Source organism: Lagopus muta, chromosome 1, assembly GCF_023343835.1.
Source record: "Lagopus muta isolate bLagMut1 chromosome 1, bLagMut1 primary, whole genome shotgun sequence".
NCBI lineage: Eukaryota > Metazoa > Chordata > Aves > Galliformes > Phasianidae > Lagopus > Lagopus muta.
Window position 1 is genome coordinate 64,661,706 of NC_064433.1, and position 27,098 is coordinate 64,688,803.

At 38.6% G+C, this 27,098-nt stretch overlaps 1 protein-coding gene across 1 annotated transcript in view; it reads left to right on the forward strand.

Moving 5' to 3' along the window:
- The window catches only part of BCAT1 (branched chain amino acid transaminase 1), a 62,560-nt gene that overhangs the window by 21,733 nt on the left and 13,729 nt on the right, over positions 1-27,098 (forward strand). The window contains exons 3-8 of the mRNA XM_048933380.1: positions 11,562-11,762; positions 14,922-15,032; positions 15,877-15,996; positions 18,264-18,427; positions 20,065-20,207; positions 26,355-26,440. Of these exons, the coding sequence (XP_048789337.1) occupies positions 11,562-11,762; positions 14,922-15,032; positions 15,877-15,996; positions 18,264-18,427; positions 20,065-20,207; positions 26,355-26,440 (825 nt within the window). The remainder of the gene's footprint in view (positions 1-11,561; positions 11,763-14,921; positions 15,033-15,876; positions 15,997-18,263; positions 18,428-20,064; positions 20,208-26,354; positions 26,441-27,098) is intronic.

Below are 27,098 nucleotides of genomic sequence, written 5' to 3' on the forward strand. Positions count from 1 at the left end.
TCGATGATTCAAAATTTGATAAGCTCTTCAGTGCATTCATTCTTCTCATTGTATTACCACAAGGCAGAGAATGTTGTATGAGTAACGCAATGCTGTGTTTCCACATTCATTCTAATTTGCTTTCTCTCAATGTGTGTATGAACTCTGATTTTGAATTCATAATACCAAAAGCATCTTTGGTTGCCTTTTCTTTCTCTCGTGTTGTCAATCCCTAAGACGGAAAGATAATTTTTGTTTTTATGCAACTGTCATGGAATACCTTTTCTCTTTTGGGAAACTGATATATGAAATACGGTAAGGATGTATTATATAGTCTGTTTCCTTGTTTTGATTATCTGAAGCAATTTAAAATTAGCTGGAAATCTAATTAGCTTTTCATTGTGTTGCAGTTGTTAATGGTGCAAATCAGCTCTTTTAATTTTTAAAAGCAAAATGGCGCAGACCTTCCAGGGAATACTGGCTGTGCCAAAGCAGAATGAAGTAGCTGTACTTCATGAGTGGATCTGGATTGATTTGCTAATCTTAGGAGTTGTGGCAGTGTAATGAAATATGTGTAAGTGGAGTTTCTGTGTGTGAATGAATGGCTCCTCATGCTACTCCAAGTAACTACGAGCGTTCATGCACGGTCCCTGCAGGCAGAGCCAGTCCCAGGCTCCATGCCAGTGGGATGTGAGTCCGTGGCAGACTGAAGCTATGTGGGCCAGCCAGGACAGTGCTGGGCTCAAATAATCCCTGCTGAGATCTTGGACTTGCTAGGCTGAGAACAGTGCTATGCTAATATGTTTGCACGGCTTCCAGTTTGACACGAGCTGGTGTCTAACAATGCAAGACAGCAGATAGAGTAAATTTGCTGTAATGATGTATGCCTTAGTATTTATTCCTTGCATTGCTGTGACATTTTAGAGCCCAAGCTGTGATCTAACTGTTGCTGTGCTAAATATTTCACAACTTACAGCATGAAGATTATTTCCTCACTGTAGGTATAGCCTGCAGATAAATAGCCAAAATCATTGACAGTTTTTTCCACAGAGATCTAAAGCTGTAATGTATTTTACCTTTGAAAAATGAAGAAAATGAAAATGTAATTCCACAGAAGGCAGACGCTGCCAATTAAAGCTTTATGTACACTGATTTTTTTTTTACAGGGCTCTTAACACAGATGTAGCTGTTCCTTGTAACAGGACCTTCAGCTGCATGTTTTGAAACACGTAGCCTTTCACTGAATGACTGTGAGCTTGGATGGCTTTGTGCAAAACATTGTGCTGATTCTGTTTCTCTGCCTTGTTTCCCATTCTTGACAAATAATGTAATAGCACTGAAGATAAAGGTTGTATCTTCGTCTGGAAATATATTAAAATTGTAAATAAAGTCATATTACAGGACTAATCTAGGCGGTTGAGATTTAAGTTATATATTACTGCATTATGCAGCTTTTCTTGTTAACTACTATATGTTAGAAAGAGTTGGAAACATTCTTCTTTTTTCCTGCAGAGGAAGATATCCCTATTTTCAAAGCTGTATTTCAGTGGAAGCCTCCCTAACAGTAGCATTTCCTACGTTTGTATTAATTAGACTTCATTATTTATTGTGATTCACTGCCATGATTACACCACTCACTGAAACTCGAGTGACCCATCCATTCTGACATACCAAGCAGTTCAGCTTTTTTTTTTCTTTTTTTTTTTTTTTAGAAAAACATTGCCTTTATGAAAATGTTGCTGACAAATAAAGAATAAACAATTCTCCAAGGCTGTTGTTGTTCAAAGAAAAATGTTTCTCTGCCGAATGTGCTTCCTTCCCTTCCAATGCAGCAATTACAAGCATAAAATGTAACATTTAAAATTGTCGTTTGATGAAACATCTATATAAATTCTGAACTAATTGGCTGTGTCATGGTGGCATAGCACTGGGATATTGTGAGAGTTCCACTTCTTCAAGATGTTGGGAAGAATGTAGCACTTTTATTCTCGTGTTATTTTTTTAATGTGAGCCTATGGATCAAGAGAATGCTGAAATGTTTTTGGACTTAAGATGTACATGCACTGTAGTTAGCAAATCCTGTATAAGGCTAACAAACATAAAGCAGTTTTACGTGGTCTATATATTTTCATTTCTCTTCCTCTCTCCCTTGTTCTCAATTTGTCATGTTCTGCCAAAATCAATTAATTATTTACCTGTCAAAGCATATGGGCACTCAGTGATGCTTTTCATCATGTTGCAGTTGTTGATTCTTCTGTTACTTTTTTTTTTTTTTAAATGCCCCGTGTTTCCATTTTAAATACTATATTAGACCTCATTTTGAATGTTAATTGATCAGATGAAACCCAATGTGTTGTTTCTTAGAACGACATGTCAGCTAGTCCATTTTCCTTCCCACTCACAGTGGGACTGTCACTGGCACCTGATAAGGTCAGCTGTGATTTATCTGCTTAGTGCCCTGCTCCCCTTTTTTTTCTATGAAAAAAAATGTATTTTTTTTCATGACCAGTCTGAATCTCCTAAGCTGAAGCTCTATCAGTTATTGTAGACTGGGTCACGTTTGTGTAATTTCTGCGGCAGTGCACAGCTTTAGCCACTGTTGGCCAGGTTAGCAAGCTAAATGCCAAATCTGTTGTTGTAGCAGTCTTTAGGTTTGTAGCAGTATTTAGTGTTTGTGACGTGGCCGTTGGTTTAGAAAAGGTCCATCTGATTTTATCTTCAATCTGCTGACTTAGCTTTCCATCACTGGAAATAACGTTTGCCTTTTTTCATGCGTTGGATTGAAATGATTGGAGTGTAATAATATTATTAGACTGCAGTTTCTTAATGCATGCTTATGCACCCTAGCAGAGGATGTATGTGCTGCAGAATTTCTTCAGGAGGTTTACGATCAAATATACATCCTTCACTTTCACCTGCCAAGCAGGAAACCAGCTACAGCAGAGAGAAAATTAAGTACCAAATGGTTTCTGACATTCTGCATCCACACAGACATTGCACAAAGCTGAGCAGCGCAGACTGTGCACAGGTGGAGGATGCACTAATGTTGGTCAGTATTGCTGTTGTCATTTGAAGGCAGATTGATTTTTCTAAATCAAGACTGTTGTCATCCAGTAGTAGCAGTAGATAGTGTCACCAGAGTAGCCAAGAAATGCTGCTGAGCAATGGCAAGTATAATTCACCAAGATTTCTTCGTGGTAGGCTTAGGAATGATTTCCCAGCAGTCTACAGTTAGGTTTCTTTTGCTATGGGGCACCTCAACTCTACAGCAGCATTTGACAGCTGCCACAGCTTTATTCAGTTTTGGCTTGAATGGAGTTGGTGGCATGAAGGAGTTCTGTATTTGTCTTCAGATGTCTAACGACCCCCTAATCGCTACAGGCAAAAGCAAATAGGTTTTCTGAGCTGTAATAGAGAAACGGATATTCCCATTATCTGAAGTTGTAGGATTTGCAAATAAAGCTAATTGCCATCAGCAAAGAACAGGAGCTTTTAGCAAAGATAAAAGAAAAATGCTGGAAAAACAGCCAGAGAACAGTTTTGCTCAGTTAAGTCATAGCACAAAGAAAGAGATACTTTATCTTCTTTTAAGTAGGAGCTTAAGAGCACGGAGATTGTGCAAGGCTCTTAGATAATTCCTTTTGTTTGTGTACTTATTTTTTCCCAAGGTGTGAAAAATAGTTTTTAGAATGCAAAATTTTAGCAGGGATTCCTTACATATAACTATGAAATGCATACAATGTGTGTTGTTTGTACTCATTTCCAAGAAATCTTTATTTTCCCCCAGTCTCACTGTGTTATGAAGTCCCAGGTCTAACATTAAATCTTTTCATTGTTGAACACATATAAACAGGAACTGAGATTTAGGAAGAGAATTTATTTTGGGGGTTTTTCTTTTCTATCAGGCTCCACTGGCCTTTCTGCTTGCTCCTGAAATCATCCCTGTCATCTACCTTTCGTGAACTAATGGCCTACAAGGCTAAAAGAATTTTATCTTAATCTCATATGTAGTACCTGTTTGTAGGGAACTACTGAATAGAAGGAATTTGCAAAACAGGGCAGTTTCTGTGGCAGATCAAACTGTGAAATTTATTGCAATTTATAAAACTTACCTTCTGCCTACCAGCATGAGTAGATGGAGTAAGAGAAAAAGACAGGTATGGTTAACTGAGATTTAAAAATTATTCCTTCAATCTCTGCAGAAGAGACTGTATGTGAAAGTACTTTATATTCCCAAAAGAAGTTTTTATTTTGAAATTCCATAGGAAATGATCCTTGTAGTTCCTTTTCAGCTTAGGATATTCCATGGAATGCCTCCTTTCCATAAATCCACCTCCCTGCATGTTTGCAATCTTATTAAACTAGGGGTAAGAAGATTTAATTGTAACTGCCCATTACTTGGGCATATGAGATTATGATTCTATTCTTGGCTGTCCACATAACATGTTTGTGAGTGGCCAGGTCACTTAGGCCAAATATTTACAATTTCTTTGTCTGAAATTTAGGTTTGCAATTCATTTCTTCTATCAGTAAGGCTTCTTAAAACTAATGATGTATGAAATAGAAATTACAGTATTTCCAGAACCCAGGAACAGTAGCATCTCTAATTTTTGTGCACCAAATTTATACTTCTGTATTTTTCATGCAGCATTATTCAAACATCTGAAGCACTGCACTGCTCTACAAAATTGTGGTAGAAGTGAAATATCACAGATCTTGCTATTCCAGTTATGTGTCACAGGCCTCAGCTTGTGTTAGACTCAAACCTTCTTCTAGGCAAATGTTCTAAAAATGGAACATTGTGTTTATGCTACAATGCAGAAATACAGCAGTTGTAAGCAAGCAAAAGCACAGCAGCAGTAATAATGTTAACCAAAGTGCCAGAGGTTTTGAGGGAGCAGTATATGCTAATAGTAAATAACATGAATAATGTAAGTAGTTAATGTGCTCTTTTAGTAGGAAAGGGCCCTAGTCATTTATTTGTGGGAATGTTTGAATATGAATCTGAGAGGACTTCCTGTGGAAGGAATCGAGCTATTATGGAATTGCTGACTGTGATTTCACTTATCATTCTATATGGGATTGCTTCTTTCTGAGCAAAAGCTCCAGTATATCTACATTGTAGACATGAAGTGCTGTAAGTGCCAAAGAGGATTTTATGTAACTAAGCTGACCAGCAGTAGCAGTGAGCTGCAGCAAGTGGTCTTTCAGCCTAGACTGCATTAAAGCCTGCTCATACTCCTTTCCTGCCACCTGACAACTGTTAGTAAACAGTAATAGTTAACATGACCAAAATGTAATAAGGTGTCACTGTCTCATTTTTGTTACCATGAGTAATGGTCCAATGTTGTGGTTTACTTTTTAGGTACTAGTCATATTTTAAATGTTTTATGTAATTCTTTGAAAAATGAGATACTAGATGACTGTTTTTAGTAGATCCAAAAATACCATTAGCTGGAGATAGACCCAGTTAAAATGAAATAAGAGTTTTCTTTAAGATTACCTTGATATCAGGCAGAAGATTTCCTTGTGATCTGCAGAAGTTCCTTTTCTTCATCTTTCTTTAAAGATATAGTAGATTTATAATAGATTTCTACATGAAATAGTAGACATAGTAAACACAATAGTAAACATAGAAATAGTTGACTTCTGAAACTTGTATCAGTGGAGAACAAACTAATGAGCAAGGGACGAAGACTGTAACAAAAACTACAATGAACAAACAACAACAACAAAAAAAACAAGAAAGGATTCCTAATCCATTTAAGTTAACCAAAGGAATTGAAATGCATGTGGCTGTTAAGATTCAGGTAGTTTTGCCTCCCTTACAATCCAAACTTTTGCAAAGATGGAGGAAAGGGCCTTGGTTAGCTTAAATGACCTTTGGATCAGATCAAGGGGAGTTGGTGCAGGACAACATTTGAGTAAATATGGAAAAACTCAAAATGTAGTTAGTGCCATTGAAATCAATTGCATTTTGCTGTATCCATGTGCTTGTGTGTTTTGTAGGCCTATTTTTTCCTGTGCTTTCTCTACAAGCTAGCCTGACTGTAGCTTTCCAGCCCTTTAATATAACTTCTGATGCATTGTGGGAGCTTCAGATTGCATTTTAAGCTGTGCTGCGTGCCCTTTTCATCCTCCAAGGCAAGAAGTTTAAGTCAGTTCCAACCAAATATCTGTTACATCATTACAGCAAGACAGTTTTTTAGTGCCTGCCTACTATTGCAAATCAAACATTCCTGCATCAGAGATGGAGCATCCATCAGGTGAGGGGAAAGGTTATAGAAGTCAACAATGTGCTTCTTTCCCTCCTCCCTTTCTTCCTGTTGCTTGAGGGGCGCAGCAGAAGCTCGTCCTTTAGTTTGACAAATATTTGATAAATATCTCTTATGAATAGTTTAGATACATGCCTTGCAGAGGATGGCGTCCAGACAAAGCTAGACAAAGTCCTTCTGGCCATATTTTTGGTTGCTTCCATGACTGATTCACAAGTGATTCAGAGCCTTGCCTCCCTTTTGGTTTGTCACTTGTTCTGTTTTTTATTACCCAGTGTACTGTCAACCTGATGCAATATTTCCAGGCCCTAGTCCAATTACATGTGCTAACAAGTATTCCCAAATGGAGTTTCATGGAAGCCTTATGTTGAAAAATTTCTGGGTATTCTCCCTGAGGCTGCAGAATATAGTTTTATATTTTGGTTCTCTCTCTCCCTCTCTCTCCTTCTCTCTCTCTCTCTCTCTCTCTCTCTCTCTCTCTCTTTTTATAATAGGAAAATTAGAATTTTCTTCCTGCTTGGCATAAGTTCCATTTTCAAGCCTCAGGCTCTGCAATAATTTAAAATAAGTGATTGTAGGATAGTTTATTTTACTGTTTATACTTGTAAACTAGTAATAAATTCCTAAGAATTTATTTAACTGTCTTATTCTGTTTGGAGTTAATATAATCATTATTGATCTTATTGTTTATGCTGTAGACTTTATTACTGTGATCAGTCGTACCTGTCTTAGCTCTGTGCAGAAAGTGATGGTCTCTGCCCCAGAAAACAAGCAGTCTGTTTTAAAGAATGTGACATGAGAAAATAAACAAAAGCAAAGGGCAGTGGTTTGCCCAAGATCAGCACAGAAATCTCTCATTTTTTGCTTAAGTAGACTGTACTGCTGTCGTGTCTGCTAATGACTAGTGGATAGAGCTGAGAGATAGTAAGTCAGGCAAATTGAGAGCAAAATAAGAACTGCAAGAAGAGGTTGCCTCCACTGGAGCAGTATTCAGTGTTTCTATTTCTAAGGCAAGACGTAGGAATAGGCAAACAACTTAGTGTTTGTTTTCTCCCAGTGGAGGAGAAAATAACTGGTTACCCTAAAAAGATGCACAGCCCTTGTGACCATTTCCCACTTCCTGCAGCAGCACTGCGGCTGTCTGGTCTGATGCCCTGATGGAGGAGCTGGCGTGTCATCCCTGATTTCTCAAGTTTGGCAGTAGCTTGGTACAAGCTATGTTCGTTTGTTCAGTACTGGCTATTAAACATGATTCACAACATCAGCCTACAGAAAATAGGACTATGTGATGAGCACTCTTCTGGATCAGGTTGCTGTTCTCTGTGGCAGCTCAGAATAGCTGCTCTGTGGAAGCACTTCTGTGCTTCCATGGCTAGCCTGAACCCTGCCACAGGAGGCTGCTGGGCTGGTGCCCAGTGACAGAACAGGAGGCAATGGGTACAGACTGGAACATAGAAAGTTCCATCTGAACACAAGGACGATATCATTACTGTGAGGGCGACAGAGCACTAGAACAGTGCACAGAGAGGCTGTGGGCTCTTCTCTGGAGATATTCAGAACCTGCTTGGACACTTTCCTGTACAGCCTGCTGTAGGGAATCTGGCTTTAGCAGGGGAGCTGTGCTGGATGATCTCCAGAGGTCCCTTCTAAACCCTACAACTCTGTGATTCTGCAAGTATCCAATGGATGAGCCTTCTCAGCCTGCTGAGAAAATTGCTTAGGTCAGCAAGAAATAGGGGCAACATTCCGCCACCTGCACCTTGACATGTGGAAGGAGAAGGAGCTAAATGAGCTACAGAAGAAAGGTGGCGATCCGCTCCTTGACACAGCAAGGCCAAAAAAAAAAAACAACTTGCTAAGATAAGAGAGCATTTCAGATTCCAGAGGCTGTGGAAAGTGGCTTGTTGCTTTGCCTAGTTAGTATCCCAGCCTGCTTCCCCAGCACTGCTTCTCCATGCAGTACACATGTCCTCAGCCTGCCACACAGAGGCAGCCTCATGTTAAGGTGGACAGGCAGAAGGTGTTGAGGGAGGTAGCTCTTCCAGCAGGAAGAATGGATTCCTGAAACAGGGTGTGTGTCTTGGGAAGCGTCCAATAGAAGGCAATGATGAAGATGCAGCAGCCAGAAGGGCTGAAGGGCAGGAAAACAACATCCTCAGCTCTGGTGCTCTCCTCCTCATAACTATCCCGTTTTGTCCCCTGATCTGAAACCCTGAGCCTGGTTCTGCTCAGCTCCTCCAGCTACACTTTGTTGCCTCTCCCCTCTACAGTAACTCCTTGTGTTCTTTGTAATCTCTTCCTCAAAATCTGCTCTGTGTCTGCAATCACATTCACAGGAGCATAGCCAAAACAAGTTACTCAATTTTGTCTATGCTTCCTTATCTGTTACTGCATCAGAAGGCCCTAATCTTTCCTAAGATATGCTTAAAAACTCAGCATAACTAATTAATAATTAAAGTTGCTTTGTGATCTTAAATGATTCACTTTGACTAGCAGTCAGGGAGGTTACCTGTTTCACAAGAGATTAGTCTTATGGTGTGATGTCAGTGTTTTGAGGATGTCTGCTGAAACTTGCTATTAGGGTTAGGTACCGTGTAAGGCTGCATTACAGCTGAGACTGTTAGTTCTGTTTGTACTGTAAATGACTGTAAATGACTGAAATGTTTGGCCCAGAATAGTGCTTTGAAAAGTTCAGGTATGTGAAGTGAGTTACCCATTATACTCAGTACACTGCTCCTCAGTATACTGCTTATGGTCTAGTAGTTTCAGTGTGGTGAAAACAGCCACACCTAATGACATTTGGGAAAGAGTAGGATGAAATAAATAATCTCTCAACCTGGACATCTCTGTAGGGTTTAGCAATGGGCATAACAGCTCAGACTGTCCAGAGGCTGCTGTCAGCTCCAAATCCCCTTATGCCTATTGCAGAGGCTGGATAGAATGAACACCAAAGTGACATCTTGGCTACGGGCACAAGAATATCTTGCTACAGCTTTGGGTAAAATTGACACTGATCAGCATGTCAAGTTAATTTGACTTAGTTCATAATTTGCAAGATGTGTTTTGATCAAAAGATGAATTTTAGTTTCAGGAGGTCGTAATACATCTTCATTGTTTGGGCTGGTTAAAGCTTTGCTCTGGAAGTCATGTTGGTATCAGCAGGCACTTCTCAGATAAGAGGCCAAGGCTGCACTGTGCGAGGAAGGGATACCCCTAAGGATGGGCTCTCCAACCACTCCCAGCCTCACTGGTTTGATTGCTTGGCATGATGTTATTATCACTCACATAACAGAGACTCTTTCCGAGGATCTTTTGAACTCCAGGTCCATCAAGCTGGAGGAATACCTTTGGTGACAAAACTGGATCAAATAAATACCAAATGCACCTACAAAAGGATATTTGTGCTTATGGCTGCAGCTTGCTGTTCCCTCTGTGTGCGCTTGTGGGCCTGTTAGAAGAGCCACTTTAAAATCCTTCATTGCCCTTAAAGGATATTTGTTAATAGTTAAGCTTATCAAGCTGTATAAAAAGCTGTCTTACAACTAGCTGTGGTGCTGCAAATGAGGATGAAAGAAACTGTGGTAAAAATCAGCACATGGATGGGATTTGTAAAGGGTCAAGACTGCATACGATAATTCCCATCCTCAAACCAGTTCAGTGTAAAGATAATCACCTTAATGAAAGTGACCTGAGCTTAGACAGGAGTCCTGACTTCAGGGAGTGCCGTTAATTCCACTGGCAGTATGAATTCTTTAGAAGCTGAGATTCAAGCATCTTTGCCCTGAGATGAAGCCAATGATGTAATTGTGTTCTGATTTCTTACTAAAGCCCCATCAACAACCTACTCCTCCATAAGTGTTTTCCTCAACACAAAATTGCATTGTGTAGAACTCCAAACACTCCTTTGTGGCTTTAATTTTCATTCACAGTCTTCTGTGATATTTTTTTCAGAGTGCATAATAAGAGGTTATAAGGTAAGATTCATTTTTATTTTCAAGACATCGTTATTTCCTGCTTTTTCCATTGGAGCATTGACTGTCTGCAGGATAAAGGGTTTTAAGAGTATTTATATACTCTTGTAAAACTCAAGAGTTTTAAGAGTATTTGTTGTTTCCTCAGTTTATGCATTAGTTCAGCCAGGCTAATGCACTGTAATATCCACACAAGTCCTGTAATTGGAGACAGTTTGAAACAAGCTTTTAGCTACTCATGTGCTCCGGCTCTAAGTTAATTTCACATCTAAGCTATTAGAGAGAACAACAGCAACAAATACTGCCAATATGAAACAGGCCACTGTTCATTAAAGACCTCTCGAAAACCAGGTTATTTACAGAGAGGAGTGTGTGTGTGCTCTTTATCAAAAGTTTGAGACCAATCTTTTTGCATTTTGTAAAGTGCATGCTGGGTCTGAAAAGTCAAAATCAGTGGTATCTCTGGCAGACCTGTTTATTAGTGCTCATGCAAGTACTTGAACAAGTATCTGGTTACTTGCATTCTAGTCTATTCTTTATGAGCACAGAAGAGTAAGGTTTCTCGTGGGGGTCTGCAATGTGTTGTGAGTCTTGTTAGGAAAGAACATGGAGCTTCACATGGGATTGTTTCTTGAGTTCTCCCTTGCTCTCTGATTGGAACAGCTTAAATGTTTAGATATTGTAGAAAGGAGAAAGTGGATTGAGCTCTGTGCACTTCATAGCCTTCTCCAATTGTTTTACTCCTTTATGTGTATGAGGGAGAGTGACTTGCTAGAGATCTTGCTTTCCTTCTTCCCATTGTTCTCAACAATGACAAACACCATCCAAGCTTCTATAAAAAACTTTACTGTTTCCCCGCCTAAACCAGTTACAAAAATCTATGGTGTATTTCTGCGGCTAGTCACAGCTTGCAAGGGAAAGTTGCTACTGTTCATGCAGGGAAACATACAGCCTTCTTTCTAGGAAAATACAAATGTGGTAGACGTGCTAACATGACCCAAGTAATCTGCTGACTCTGATCTCTGTCATAGAAATTTTTGTCTGGTAATTTTCTGTTTATCTGTGTGTTTTGTTGTTTTTTCTTCACCTTGTACTGCTTCCTCTACTTAAGAGTGCTTCAGATAATGCTAACACCTTCCAGTCTAAGCAGCGCTCTACACATGCAGCCTTAGTACCAGTACCAGTTACTTAGAGGTAGCCACCGTTAACAGTTCTGTCAATTAATATATTTGCAGATTTGAAATATTATATTTGTCCATGTTCACTGATGTGGGCTCATTTTTAAATAAGTCTGATTTCATTATTTTGTATACATTTTGGTTTCATGTTCCTCCAGGCTTCAGACTTGATTATCACCCCAGCTACGACTCTCAAGGAAAAACCAGACCCAAGTGGTTTGGTATTTGGAACTGTGTTCACTGATAATATGCTGACAATTGAATGGTCCTTGTCTTCAGGATGGGAGAAACCTTGTATTAGACCACTTCAGAACCTCTCCTTGCATCCAGCCTGTTCATCTCTGCATTATGCTACTGAAGTGAGTACTGAGTCCTTTTGGAAACCTCACTTTGTTTCATTAGCTTCTGAAACCATAGCTTTGTAATACATGGACAGTTAATGCCTTAGTATCCAGTAACTTTTTGAGCTGTTAGTGATGTCCTTCCAGAATATTTCCCTTATTTATGATAGGATTATGTTTATGTTGATAAAACTCAGATTTAACTCTGGTGTGTGGATTCCAGCTCACTTAATTTCATAGCCTGCTTGAAGGTGAGAACTTTCTTATATGGTGTCGAATTCAATTGATGAGGAATTCGATCTCACTGTCAGAGGGTCAGTCTAGTTTCTGTCATTGATGTAACTTAGTGAAGCCCTGGATAAAACTGTTGAGATTCTAAGAGCAGCTTTAATGTGGGGACTGAATGTGCACTTTGTGAAGCTTATTTTAAGCTGTTTTGAAGGTCCATGGCTTGGATTGTAGGATAGACTAGGCAGATGCTTGTTTCCAAACAAGTCTGGAGAGTTCCAGACAAGATCTGAGGCATTCAGCATATCCAGCTATATTCAAGTAGAAAATATTCAACAAGGAACTTTGGAAAATGAAATGTTGAGTCGGAAACCAGCGTGGTTAATAGTTTCCATGCCTAGCTGCTTTCTGTCTAAAGCTGCCTTTTGTGTCTCCAGAGCAGCTTCGGCTGTACTCGCATCTATGTGAGAGCCTTGCTAGGATGCACTGAACTACATGTGAGCGTAGAGTGGAAATGGAAGCCTGCTTCTCCTTCCACCTATGAGTAGGTGGGGGTCTGATGTTAGTGGAGATGATTATGCATCTTTATTATTTTGTCTTTTTTTTTTAATTATTATTATTATTTTTTGGTAATGGAAGGGAAGGATCAAGCATTTCCCTTCTTTCCCTTCTTATTTGAGCTCCTACCTTCACCGTTTTTTTGCGTTTGCTGTTTTTTCTCACCTAGTCACCAAGCCTCCAGAAGTCCTATGTCAATTATAATAGGCCCTTGTCATTAATGGTGCAGCTCTTGATCTGCCCAAGGAGCAAGAAACCACGCTGGAGTCCCAAATCTATATTTCACTCTTAGTAGCATATTTAATGCTTGGCCTCTGGCCCAGTTTGAAATCATTGCTAATATGAATATGCTCTTATTTTTTTCCATTTTTTTATTCTTTTACCCTTACTGCATCACGTTTCCTCTAGACAAGAGGACAGACAGAGGAGAATCTGGTGCCAATGCTGTGGCTCAATGAATACGCAGTGGGTATAAAAAAAATGATGAATTTGGCATTCCCTCCCCTTTTTCCTTGCCCTTCATGATGCAGTGTGATAGACTGGATCTGCTGAACTTCAGATCCAGCTTCTGTGATGTACGGATGCCAGACAGTATTGTTTGCACACTACTGTAGTGACTAACCATCAAGCAACTGTAACAGTTGCTTTTATTCACGTTAGGCATTTCTGGAGCACATCACTGTCTCCCTTTGTAATGAGCAAGAGGTTTTGCTGAGCTCTGGAAGGTTAAAACTTTTTGGAACAAAAGATTTAACAGCTTGAGAATACTTTGTGTTTCAGTAATGAAGTAATTCTTATTTCTCTCAAACCATTGATCAAATCTTAGTAGTAACATTCCTTCCTTTTCCCTTTCATTAAAAGTTCTGTAAATGTTTTTGGGAGAAGGGTGGGGGGAAACAACTGTTCTGTGATAAGAACATGTAGCATTACGGAAATGTGGTATTAGCTAATAACACAATAAAAGTCATATCCAGGTATCAACCATTACACCAGCTATGCCATTGCTTACTAAGATAGATATTTGTTTTGTTTTGTTTCATTTATTATTTTTCTTGTAGCTGCAATCTTACGAACTGTTTAAATTTCAAAACAGTGTACAAAACTTTTAGTAAGCTTGGCATTAAGATAGAAAGGTGGTACAGATTGAAAACAAAAAGTGCTGGGTTCTAATTCTAGTTCTGCTGCATAACTGTATGTATCTAAGGAAATTTGCCGGGATTCCTGCAACCCAGTTACAACCCAGTTAAAATTTGTCATGTGGAAAGACCTAACTCTGTCATGGGAACATACAAAAGCATTCTGAACACTGCATTTCAGTGATCCTAATGGGAAAAGGTTGTAGAATTTGATAACAATGAAGAGTGTTGTATTAAAAGCACTATACAAAAATAGAGTTCTTTTTCCAGAATCAAAAATCTGCATATTCAGTCTTCCAACCATATAGAATGTATTTCCAGACATTTTGGGGGAAGCAAAAGAATAGAAGTGATGCAATTAAATTTATGGAACTTCTAGTGAAATTTACTGTACAAAGAAATGCTACAGAAAATAGGCTCTAAAAATCTAAAATCTGTAAGCATGAATGACCCTTCAATACTTAATCTAAATAGTAATTTTACATAAGTATGTATCACTGATCACATGGGTGATCTACCTATAATTAAAACTGAAAATTATCAGTCTATAACTGCAAATAACTCTGGATATTCTGTGGGCATTTGGGTGCCTTTGCTGTTGTTTGTATACAGGTAGAGTATTCTACTGGGAGGGCACTTTTGGGACGAGTTTCTGGTGAACTTTCTGTCAGTGCTAACCATTTGCATTCTACAGTTTGATGGGGTAATTGTGACAAAGCTTCCTTTGAAGTAGAGAAAAACCATTCATCTGCATTCTTCCTCTGGTACAAAGCTGGTGCACTTGTCTCACAAGCTAACTAAACCCCATTCTACAGCATAGGGACATATGGGGGAAATGAGTGACCAAGATTTCGCTGCAGCTACACTAAGATCTGCAACAGAACTTTTCTATAAGAAAGAGTATTGTTTTACTTCAGCCTTTGATATCAGTCAAGGTATGAGGGCACAGTTAAGTCAAACACATGCTACAAATTTTAATGGTGGTAACCAAATTATGAATTATCAGTAAGTTCCTTGACAGGAAGATGTATAAGAAGCATGGATAACTCATCTTTTTTGTACAAACATCATAATGCTGCTTTACAGGAGTGTGTTGCAAAGATTAAGTGGTTAGCATTTATGCTTTGAGTACTGTGAACAGGAAAGTGAAGTTCGTTCGTTTCCAAAAAACATGTCCTACTTTTACTTGGGTCATCATGGGATAGCATGCCTCAATTACTATTTGATTTCTTTTCCCTCCTTTTTGGCTTGGTAGTTGTTTGAAGGATTGAAGGCCTACCGTGGAGTGGATGGCAAAATCCGCCTGTTCCGGCCAGGCCTCAACATGGACAGGATGGCACGATCAGCAAGACGAATGACTCTGCCAGTACGTAGCTAAGGCATCTTACTCTCCTTAAGTCAGAGCATATGTTTATTTTCAGATTGCAAATCTACGAAATTTTATGGTAGTACACTTCTGAACTACACTAACTCTTGAATAGTTCTCTTAAACTTTAAGAGATCCTATTCAGTGAATGGTTTGAAATTATTTTTTCTGTTAAAAACGGTGTTTTCCTTTCTCCATTGTGCCTCAAATAAATACAGTCTTTTTTCTGGGGATGACCATTGTTCTGTAGGTACTTGCATGCAGACTATGATTAAATTGCCTCTGTCATGACTGTTGTTACTTTTCTTTTTACCTCAGTTAAACCCTTTCACATCTGAGTGCCTTTTTTGTTCGTACTGGAACTTGATGCTGCTTTTAGAAGTTGTATATTGGCCAATTAATTTCCTCCTATGCTTACTTGCTTTGCAGTAAGTCTGGGAGTCTTACTGTGCCCATTGGAGCCATAACCAAAGGGATTCTTCTGCTTTTTGCAGAAGAGTGGGTTCTGGAGCTCACAGCACCTCCTGGGAAGTGAAGGAGTTGGCTGCACAGGGAGTTCTCTCCGTGTGCTTTGAAGGCAAGAGGTATCAGTGGCTCCTTTTTTCTACCTCAGGAGGATGTTTTGTAGCATCAGGAGAACATTAAGGATAGTGTATAAAAAGGAACAGAGTCAAAGACAGTGGGATCTTAAATCTTTTAAGAAATTAATTTGAGGAAGTTATTGTTGTCTTCTAAAACCTATGGGCTGATGAGGTGTTCAACATAACATGTGGATCTATCAAGATGACAGTGTTTGGGTTGTATTCCTTAATTAGATTTTTTTGCTTTCTCTTTTCCTTCTTAGTGCTTTGACCAGAATGAACTGTTGGAGTGCATCCGGAAACTTGTGGAAGTGGAAAAGGAGTGGGTCCCATACTCAACTGCTGCTAGCCTGTATATCCGTCCTACCTTAATTGGAACTGAGGTTTAAACTTTCTTTTTTAATTTTTAAATTGAGTGTATTTAATCATTAGGCAAAAGCTTTCATCCATATAGGAAAATACACAGCAGTCACTAGGTAAGAGTATGACAGTTGGGGCACAAATGTTTCACCTGAGTTAGTCGCCTGTAGCGCTACTTAGCAAATTTATATTGACCACACCACCACCTAGTGGACGCACTGGTTCAGAACACAGAGCAAAGTGTTTCAATCGCCTCTTCTAAGCAATTACAGTAAAATTTAAATAAACTTCGTTTTTATACTAAAAGAACAAATGCCTTTTAAATTTTAAATGTTAATGTATGCCTTTAAAATGCTGATAGCACGGGGAATATGTGAGAGAACAGAAATTTGCTCTGTAGAGTTTTGAAAGATTCTTCTACAAGAAACTCGTAGCAGAACTAACAGTGTTAATTTGTTCTTGAATCCAGACTTTAGCTGAGACATCAGCTAATATCAGCTTGATATTAGCACGTGCTCTGTGAGCTGCATGTGAATATAAGTGAAGCGTGTGGTATTTATGAAGTTAATTAGAAACAATTTATTTTAGTTAAAACTTTACGTTTTTTCTTAGTAGAAAGAGAGAAAGCTATAACAGAAGAGTGTAGGACAAAGCTACTAAAGAATATATGATTCCCAGTTAAGCAGGTCACTCCTCTGCGATGTCTGTATCTATACACGGCTGGCCTACTTTAGCATTATGCATTTCACACGTGCTTTAGGACTTCATTAATTTAATCTCTGTAAAGTAGTTGCAAATTTTCACATAGATCACCATTCAGCAACTGTGTAAAGTATTAATGTTTTTTGTTTTTTTTTTCCTGTTTTGTTTTGGAAGTTCTTTTGCTGTTCAGCTTTCTTTCAGGTTAGCCAACTGGTCTTTCTACAGTGTCATGTTGTCTTTGAGTTGAAATACTTGGCTAAATATTTTTCAGATTAACCCATCTAGGAAAACTAATTGTTACAGCTACTGAATAGTTGCATTAGAATGAGGCAGTTCTCCATTGTTTAGTATTTGCCTTGTTAAAACTTTTGCTGGAAGATTAAGTTGGACAGAAATCAAAAGCACCCTCTGATACAACTGAGGAAGGCTTATTTGAATTTTCCAGTAGTTCCATGTTTACACTATTATTTCACCTCCCAGACTAGCTTCATGTACTTTGTGCAGAATATTTGCTTAGAGTTTTGGTCCTGTTAAATAACATTTTTTGTTTTAGTGGAGACCTAATCTAAGAAACCAAAGATGAGCTTGTAGTTTTCAGTGGACTAGTTCCTATGAGAGGAGAGGAAATAGTAAGTAGCCCATTTAGCTGCATTCAGCAACCCAAGAATTGCTTGTAGGGCAGGACCTCCACAGGTTCATTTCAACCTAAACCATTTTGTAGTCAGTTTTGACTCGGGCATGGGTGTCCAACTTTTTGACTTGCCTGGGCCACACTGAGTTGAAGCAGAATTGTCTTGAGCTGCATACAAAATATATAATACAGTTAATATATCTAAGTAGCAAAACTTCTTTTGTTTTTTTTTTGTATAGCCTGCAACAAGAATAGAAAACTAAGTGGATTAGATACATGGTCTAGAGCTTTGCTAAAATCACACAGCTAAAGAGAATTTTGACTTCGACGTATGTCAGACTTTTCACTTTCATCTTTAAATGTTGCTGATGATGACCTCAAGTGTGAGAAGCCATCAGAGGGGGTGCAGGAAACAGGTTATTTCCTGTCCTGTTTGAACCATTTACAACAGACAAATCATTTTAGGCTGTCACTCTGCACAGAGACATCACTTGACTCTCCAGCAGTTCCAGTTCTAATAGGCATTGGCTAATTCTTGTCACTAATGCTGACTGTGGTTTCTCCATTGTTGTTATTGCTAGTGGTGGTCTTTCCATCTGTCCTCACATGGCTTCACATGTCACTACTTTGATTAATTCATAGAATTACAAGTGGTTTTTTGAGGTAATTTCTGAATTCTTAAATAGCTTCAAGATTAATATATAAATAAGTAAAAAAGCCATAAGTGAATGGAATAAGTGAATGGAATTCTCAGCATGTAAAATTAGGTCTATATTACTTCAACTGGAAAGGAATTTAGGTAAATATTTCCTCTTCATTGCAGAACTTCGCATTGTTCTGGTAAAAGCACTCCCTGTTGTGGTTCACTGAAAGTGTTTCCAAAGGTAATTATACATCATCTAATGTTTGGAGCAAAGTTCTCCAGTAACTTGCCTTGCTTATATTTCTTATTTTTAGCCATCTCTTGGAGTGAAGAAGCCAACTAAAGCCCTACTGTATGTCATACTGAGTCCTGTGGGTGCTTACTTTTCAAGTGAATGCTTTGATCCAATATCATTATGGGCAGATCCGAAATATGTAAGAGCCTGGAAAGGAGGAACAGGAGATTGCAAACTGGGAGGGTAAGTAAACCTGATTCTGAATTTGTGTGGAATCTTCATATACTTCAAAAAAGAGATCATTTTTTTAGTGATGAATCTAAGCCAGCAAAAATAGAAGTATTAGATATAGTAGTTAAGCAAATAACGTACTATGACAAGCATTTCAAAACTGTATTTTCTTAATACTTCTTACACAATTCAATTGCATATTTTTTCTCTGGACTTTTTGGAGAGAGAATTATACATCACCTCAAGTTGAGAAATTGGGCCTGGAAAATGTCCATGCAATACTCTGACTGCTTCCCTTGCAGAAGTTGACACTGCAGACACAACTTCTGTGACACAGCATTCAGTATAGCAACCTGCTGCCAGCTGGTTGAACTTCTGCCTTAGCAGACTGTCTTTGAGAAGCCATCTGCAGTAAGCTGGTATACAAGTGTCTGTGGAAAATCAGGAGACAATTATCTGTGTGTACGTGACCATGGTCTGGCAGTTTTCTGCTGAACTAAGCCAAAGCACCACTTAACATAGTGGTTACTGTCCAGGTACTTGAGTTGTCTGAATGAAGCTGCTTAGGACCTGACCAGAGCAAGCAACTTGGATGTTGTTAGATAAAGTGATTCCATTATGTGTACTTGGTCATCGGTTTAAACAGAGATTCTGTTACCTTCCCAAGAGGTTTCTTTCTAGGCAAGATGTTAGTATTTGTCAAATGCTGCCTAGCTGAGCTAGTAGAATAATCAAGTGGCAAGAAAATTGCCTTCCTTTACATTCATTCTGATGTTTTGAGATTTTTAATGTCTACTTGTGGGGTTTTGTTTTGTTTTGGAAATGTATTATTTCCTGTACACTATTTTATCAGCTGTTTACAATGGGAATGCTCTGGAATGACTGCTGACTTGATTTGCAATTGTAGCCCACAGGGGAGATGTGAATTCAAGAGCAGTCAGAACTTCAGAGCTGCTGTCTTGAGCTTGTGATAGCCATTGAAGATCAGAAGTGATAGGGTTTGTGTTTTTTTCCCCTTTAGAGCAGGTACAGGGTAAACAGTAATTATGAAGTCAGGTTCACCAGGTAGGCAGCATTTTACAAAAACATTTGCCCCTCCAGGATAGAATTCATCAAGTCCAGTCTATAGCTTCTGGAGCTACTAGTTCAGTAAATGTCTTTTACTAGACAGGAAACAGCTCACCTTTGAAGATTCTGTATTCCAAGAGATCTAACTACCCATTTATTCACCTGACATGTTAGATGAGGTGGATAGTCTGAGTTTTGCTTTTTAAAAGCCATGAGCTGGATGGAAATTGTTCTCTCTCCAGGATCCCAACTGCTACATAAGGATAAATTATTTGCTAAGCTATCTTCTTGCAATGACTGAAGCATCCAGAAAATGGATAAAGATTTGTTTTTGAGAAAATTTGAATGAGTGTGTTTCAGCTGTTGATGCTGCTTAGCTCTTCACAGTTTTTGACTTGTAGATGCAAAATGATTTAGTAAAATACCAGGAAAGTACTTCCAGTAAAGTATCTCAGGGAGAAGCAGTGATTAAGTAGAGCACTTGTTCATAAAGGACATGTGTACTGAACCATCCATAGAAATAAACAAATACTCATCCAGACACTCATTATCTGTTTGCTCTTTCTTTTTGTTTCTGAAAGGAATTATGGTTCTTCTATTTGTGCTCAGCAAGAAGCCCTGGAGTTAGGCTGCCAGCAGGTTCTGTGGCTGTATGGAGAAGATCACCAAATAACCGAAGTTGGAACAATGAATCTATTTCTCTACTGGATAAATGAGGATGGAGGTACAGTAACACACAAAATGAAAACTATAATAGAATAGACAGTTGGGACAAGAGTACAGTTATTCATACTATGTGTACAAGGATTCTAGAAGTGAATTTGACCCCACAAATACTTAATAAATATTTAATAAATACTTAATAAATATTTAATAAATATTTTTTGTGGTAGTGGGATAGTTACCTTCTCCCGTAATTCATGAAATGATGGTTACGAGTGCAGATCATAAAATTTTTAATGAAAATGGCTTAACAAAATGAATGTCTATTCTGTTCTGAAAACTGGTAGGTGACTGTTAATCATACCATTATAAAAGAGATGACCTCAGAGCAGCTATGAGCAAAGCATGTTGATAACGTACTAATCTGCTGAAGCAGTCCACATGTTCAGGGTGTAGTCATACAAAGGATCACACTGCAATTCATTGTCAATTTTAGATGATGTTTCATCTTGGTGTCGTGTCAGAAACAATGCAGCCATGCTAAAGGTGCCTTATGGTTGTGCAACTCTCCAGATCCTGTCCCTTTCACATAAATGGTTCCCACTGTCACTTTCCAGCAAGTGATATGTTCCTGAAGCATGACCAAAAGTGCTTCAGCATCTGACTGATAAAGCAGTAATCTCTTTCTTTGAAGAATTTGAAATCTAGTGGAGGCAGACAGAAATATATCAATCAGCATTCCACATCACTAGTGTTCTGTTGATACTTTGAAGATATGCTATCATTCTTAAATATATTTTTTCCTTTTTGCATCCCCAGTCACCTGTGAGTGTTGTACATGTTGCTTAGAAAACTATCTAGTTAATGAAGAGCCATTTATTTTGGTGTCTCAGAGTTCAGCATCTCAGAAACACCCACAGTGGTTCAGAAGTGCTGGTTCAGAAGACTACATGAGTTTGAGTATTTGCAGAACTGAGCCAGTTTATCTGGTAGTGAATGGAAGAATGCTTCCTGACTTTTATGAGTTCTTGCCCTCCATGAAAATTGCTAATTTTTTCATGGCACCATATGCAGAGTTTAATTTCTGGTTTAGCCAGAGTGCCATGGCTACCTTTGAAAATTGACACTTTTCTGACTGTGCTCATTGGAATGCTGCTACCTGACTCTCATGCCCAGTTTCTTTTCTTGTTCTTCTACAAAATCTTTAGCATTTCTTTAAGAAGAGAAATTATGTTCCCTCCATGCTGAATGAGCCTGTGAAGTCTTGTGAATGAAACTGTAAATATGACAAATCTTGTTGTTATAGCAGCAGTGGACTTGTCAGTGTATTTAGATGCCTTGTGTAACTTTGCTAGAGAGACATGAAAATAGATACTGGCTCATTCTAGCCAGGGAAAGGACAGTGAAGGGGGTACATGATTAGAATTCAGTGTTCTTATTGTACTTAAACCAGGAATATGCTGGAATTACCCAGCTGCAGCACCGTTCTTTTCCAAAGATCTGCCAATCACTGTGTTACCAGTGTACAACTGAATAGTGCCATTGTGAGATGGCTGTAACAAACAACTTATAATTCATGCCACCCAAGCTAACTGTATACTGGCAAACCTGCCATTTCACACGACATGGTCATTAGCATTGTTGGAGCACTTTGCAGTCTTTCAGTGTGGTTACTAATGCTTAATTTGTGATATCTTTGATTGAAAAATCATTCCTGCTGACAATGTGTGCCATCATATACCTGCTTATAGCCTTACATTGTGATTTAAAGAGCATTTGCTATTATTTTCTCTTACTTTGCAACAGATTCTTAGGCAGTGCATTTGTTTTGTTATGCAAATTCTGCAGCTGAGAGAGTGATCTAACACAAAAATAGCGAGGCAGAAATTGCAAATGATCATCAAAAGGAAAATGCTCTTGTTTGTGTGTTCAAGGGTCACTGCAGGATAGTCTGAATGTGCTCTATGTGGTGTTGTAACAAACCAAGTTTCTAACTCAGTAAAGTCCAAACTAAGGAATGTCCATACTTCCAATGACAGCAGGCTTTTCTTCTTTCTTTTCTCTTCTTGTTTTTCTTGTTTCTTCTTTGCTGTATATTTTCAGTTATAGCATTGCCTCTAAACATGACAAGCTGGTTTGGAGACAAAACAACAGAGGAACCTGAAAAAAAAGTCTCATTTATAACATCGTGGAGGTAGTTGGAGGAAACTACTCAATTTCTTGTAAAATTGTATGCCATGCTTTGTGCTACTTATATGCCCACTGCTCCTCTGGCTGAGGCTTTCTACTGTTTCATAAATAAAGGAGCATGATATTCCATTCATCAATGACTGTTTGCAGTTTATGCTGACAAAATGAAAATTTTAGTCACCCAACCGTGCTTTCCACCTGCCTTTTCAGAGCACATAACAATCCCAAGAAGCTGTCGACATTGAAACTCCTGTTTCCTTTAATAATATCAGTTCTTCTGCCTAGAATTTAGGCTTGACTTTGTGAAAAAAATGTAGAATTTAAATATATGTCTAACCTGAAAGTTGCTAATTAGAAAAGTTCTGCATTTTCCCAAAATTGAATTTCTTAAGAATGATTTGGAACCATCTGGGCTCTACTTCTAGCTTTACTGATAAGACGTAAATAGCATTCAAGTATTATTTAATGTTCTTGTGCTGTTATTAAAATTGGGAGAAACAGTGCTCACTTCAAAATAGCACACATTAAGTTAAACTTTCTAAAGAATTCTCTAGTACATTCAGTTAAAATACCAGGCAACTTGATTTTTATGTTTAGTATTATTTAGATTATTAGTATTAGTTTAGATTATTTCTACTGCATGAACGTGTTTGAATCATATAATTTTTTGAGTTGGAAGGGACACTGAAATGTCCTTTAGACCAACTCCCTTGCAGTGAGCAGGGACACCTACAGCTCAGTCAGCTTGCACAGAGTCCTGTCCAGCCTGTCCTTGAATGTCTCTAAGGATGGGGAATCCACCAGCTCTCTGGGCAACCTATTCCCGTTATCAGGTAGGCTATAAAGAAGGTAATTATTGTGCCTTCTGCTGCATTAGAAGCTCATAGCAAAAGGATAGTGGAGAGAGCAGCTTGATCAAGGTGCTAGACAGAGAAAAGGAAGGAAAAGTAATTGAAGAATGTAAATCAGCTGAGAAGCAAAGATGAAGTGATTTCATGAGGGAAGAGTAGAAGAAAAGCCTAAGGGAAAAACAAGGAGGAGACAGAAATAGAAAGGGCCAGAACAAATTGGGAACAGAAATCAGCCATTTGTAATAGTGAAATTAGGGTTTCCTGGGTTCTCTTTGACCCTGAAGATCACATGGTATCTGTTATGATTTTGGTAAAAATATAGTATAGTATATTTCTCTGCATTGTTATGGTATGACTAGTACTGAAATCGTATTATCTCATATGTTCATAAATGAAAGTGTATAAAAATGGAAGCTTTGTAAAATGGAAGTCTTCATTTTAAAAGTACCTTTAAGCCCTCTGAGGGAGTTTCTTAGTTATGGCATTCTGTAGTAATTGGGCACATCAATATGACAGGAGGATTGATATGATAGAAAGGTGCTGTAAGGGAAGGGAAAAAGATTGCTTATTCATATCAGAAGATTCCAGGTTTGCAGAGGAAAGCTGCACCAGAGAAGGATCACCAGAAAGAGAGCCTTCCCCAGTGGCAGTCAGTCCTTAAATGAGTTCTAAGAGAGGTGCAGCCAGGCTCCACCCCTTCTGGTCACACAGCTGAATTGCCTTCATCTGTGCTCCCTGGGCTGACCAGGTCCTTTCCCCAGTGCTCAATCAGTGGTTCGGGCCATGACACAACAGTTCCCATACACATGCCTATACCATACCTGGTGCAATGGGACACCAGACTGAAAAGTGCTATTACTTGTGATACTATAGCAAGTAATAACAGTAGTCAAATGAAGAGAAACCTCAGCGTTTTCCTTCAGATGCCTTTTTTCCCTTTTCTTGTTGCTATAATTTTTTAGGCGTTTAGCCCATCAAAATAACTCAGAAGGCGAATTGAGCCTGTGAGCTCACAGTCTGTTTTCCTGGAGATGGACAATCTGATGTCATATGGAGACTGCTTTGGCATCAATTCACAGAGAGAACAAGCTTTTTGGCATGTGATGTTGTTTAGTATTATTATCTCTGCTGGGTACCAGGGGGAGCAGATGTTCCTTGCGTGGCCCCAGGCTGGTAGGCATCATATGTGGGCTTGACAAAATTAGGCAGAGCAGACTATCTGAAACATTAAGACTCCTGCATCCTGTCTGCTCAGTGCTGTTTAGGGGCTAGTTTGTCCTGGCATCTTTTCAAAATAGCTCATATCACTGAATATATATTGTTAAGCTTAAACAGGCTAAGATTTGTGGCAAAGTCACCACAAACAGAATGTTTTCAGGTGTGTAGGTACAAACTTTGGCATTACGGTCCATGCTATTCTAAGCTTTTTGCTAGAGGAATGCTCATATGTGGCTTGTGTCTGCAGAGTCCATAGCTGGTGAGCTGCAGAGCATCAGCTTTCTAGGGTTCAGAACTGAGGCCTGTGTCTCACTGAGAGTTTTAAATGTCTTCTTCACTTGATAGCTGTGTCAAAATAGGACCTGATAGGCATCGTGATTAGGAGTGAAGAACTTTGTGTTGCTCTTGACTGTGTGGTAAATAAGAGACAGCTGCTATATTTAGGAATTTGGGATAGGCTGGAGAATGACACTATTGGTGAGTCAAACCGGAGTAGAATATATAGCTCATTTTAGAGCAGCTCACTTAGACATTTTGGCATGATAGTTTGTCTATTACATGTGTGCATATAAGGGACATGGAAACAGGTCAGAGAATCTTGTAGTTATAATAAATCCATGACTGGTTGCATTAAAACTAACAGATATTTCCAAGAGAATGCACAATAAGTAACAAATTCAGTGAACAATTTTATTTATTATCCTTTGTTTCTCCTATTTCACCCCAGCTCCTGAAGTCTTGAGAAGGAGAGAGCCCATGCTGTAGTTGCCTTTAATCTGTATATGCAGTGGCTGCCAGGCAACGTTTGTGCGGATTATCCACCTGACAGTTGAAAACAGAGTCCTCAGCTGCTAAGTTCAGCTTGGTCTCTCTCAGTGCAAGGATGAACAGCATGTTTCTTCCTTCTCATTTCCCCGACCTACAGAAATTTTTTAAGACTGCTGCTTTTTCAATCTTGGTTCAAACAGCCTGGATTCAGTGATTGTTTGTTGGGACGAGTAAGGGTCATAATGGCAACATAAAGATGCATATCGTCTTCTTTGATTTGATCTCACCTAGGTGATGTAAAAAGCCTTCATGGCTTGTAAATTCTATAAAGAGCTTAATATCTTTAAGAGAATAGAAAAGATAGTGGATTCTTATTGGGAAGAAAAAATGGTTAGAAAAAAAATTATGAAGAGAATTACTGAAAGACCCACTGACTGTGAATTTAAGTATTTACCAAGTATGGATCACTGTATATTACTGCTAGTAATTAGCAAGTGTTGGATCAACATTTATGTAATGTTCTTTTTCTTGAAAGCAAAAACAAGCTAACAAACCAAACTGGCTGAACAGTTTTAGTTGTTGGTGATTTTGGAATTTTACTGGGACTGCTCTTTTTGAGTAAAGACAAAATTAGGAGAAAAAAAAAGACATCTAGACCAAGAGGAAAGATCATTAAGGTGTCTTCCCAAGAAGCGTTTACCAAAGTTTTTACTGGTTTGCTAGTTCAGTAAATAAGCCTCAAAATTCCCTGCAAATGTTTCATTTTAATGTTTGGAAGTAGAAATACTGAACCCCATGTACCTAAATAAAGTAAAGCAGTTCAGAGAGAGTCGTCATCTGCCCTGGCATTATTAAGTATGACTTTCTTTTGTGTCTCTGTAGTCTGAATTTGAAGACTGAGCTGTTCCGGTAACTGCACAGTGAATCCATTATACACTGAGGCATAAATTTTGCTACCAGGCTTTAGCCATATATTAATTAATTAATTAAATATATTTATTCACCATCCAGTCAGGTATATTTGAAAGGTTCCAAACACTCAACAACTTACTGTAGCTGAATTTGTGCGATTTGTGTTCATACAGAACTCTGAGAATTTTTCATATGACAGAGTTAAAATTTTAATTTTGATTTTTTTGTTGTTGTTGTTTATTTTGCTTTATTTCTCTTGTACGTAACAGAAAATGAACTGGCAACTCCACCTTTAGATGGCATCATCCTTCCAGGAGTGACAAGACAAAGCATTTTGGATTTGGCATGCAACTGGGTGAGTGCTTTGGCCATGCCAGTAGTGGTTTCAACTCTCGTAAAATCTACTAAAGTAAGCATTCCTGCTGCTCTTTTTCCAAAAGTTCTATCTATCACATGGAACAATACTGAACTTGTTAGCTCTGTATAGTATTTAACATGAACTTTCTCCTTAAGTCTACTATCACCACTAATATAAAGCAAGGATATAAATGATTACCATATATGATCACAGCTGTATTTTATTCATCAGCACCCTATATCTCCACTAATTTCTCATGGTTTCATTCAAAGTTGTGTTTGGGAAAGAATAACAGGAATAAGGCATGTTGTGATACTTTTGCTCTGGTATTCTCTAAGCTTCCAACCACATGTAAGCTGAAGGACTTCCTGAAACACAGTTCGTAGTTAAGTCATTTAAATCCAACTCATAATGAAGAGAGTTAAGCATAGAATACACAGACATACATAGAATCACTAAGGTTGGAAAAAGCCCACAGGATCACCCATTACCAATAGTTCTCACTAAACCATATCCCTCATCACAACGTCCAAACATTTCTTGAGCACCTCCAGAGTTGATGACTCCACCACCTCCATGGGCAGCTCATTCCAGTGCCTGCAGCCCATTCCAGTGCCTATGCTGCAAGGGGTAGGTACATTTTTTACTTGTTCAT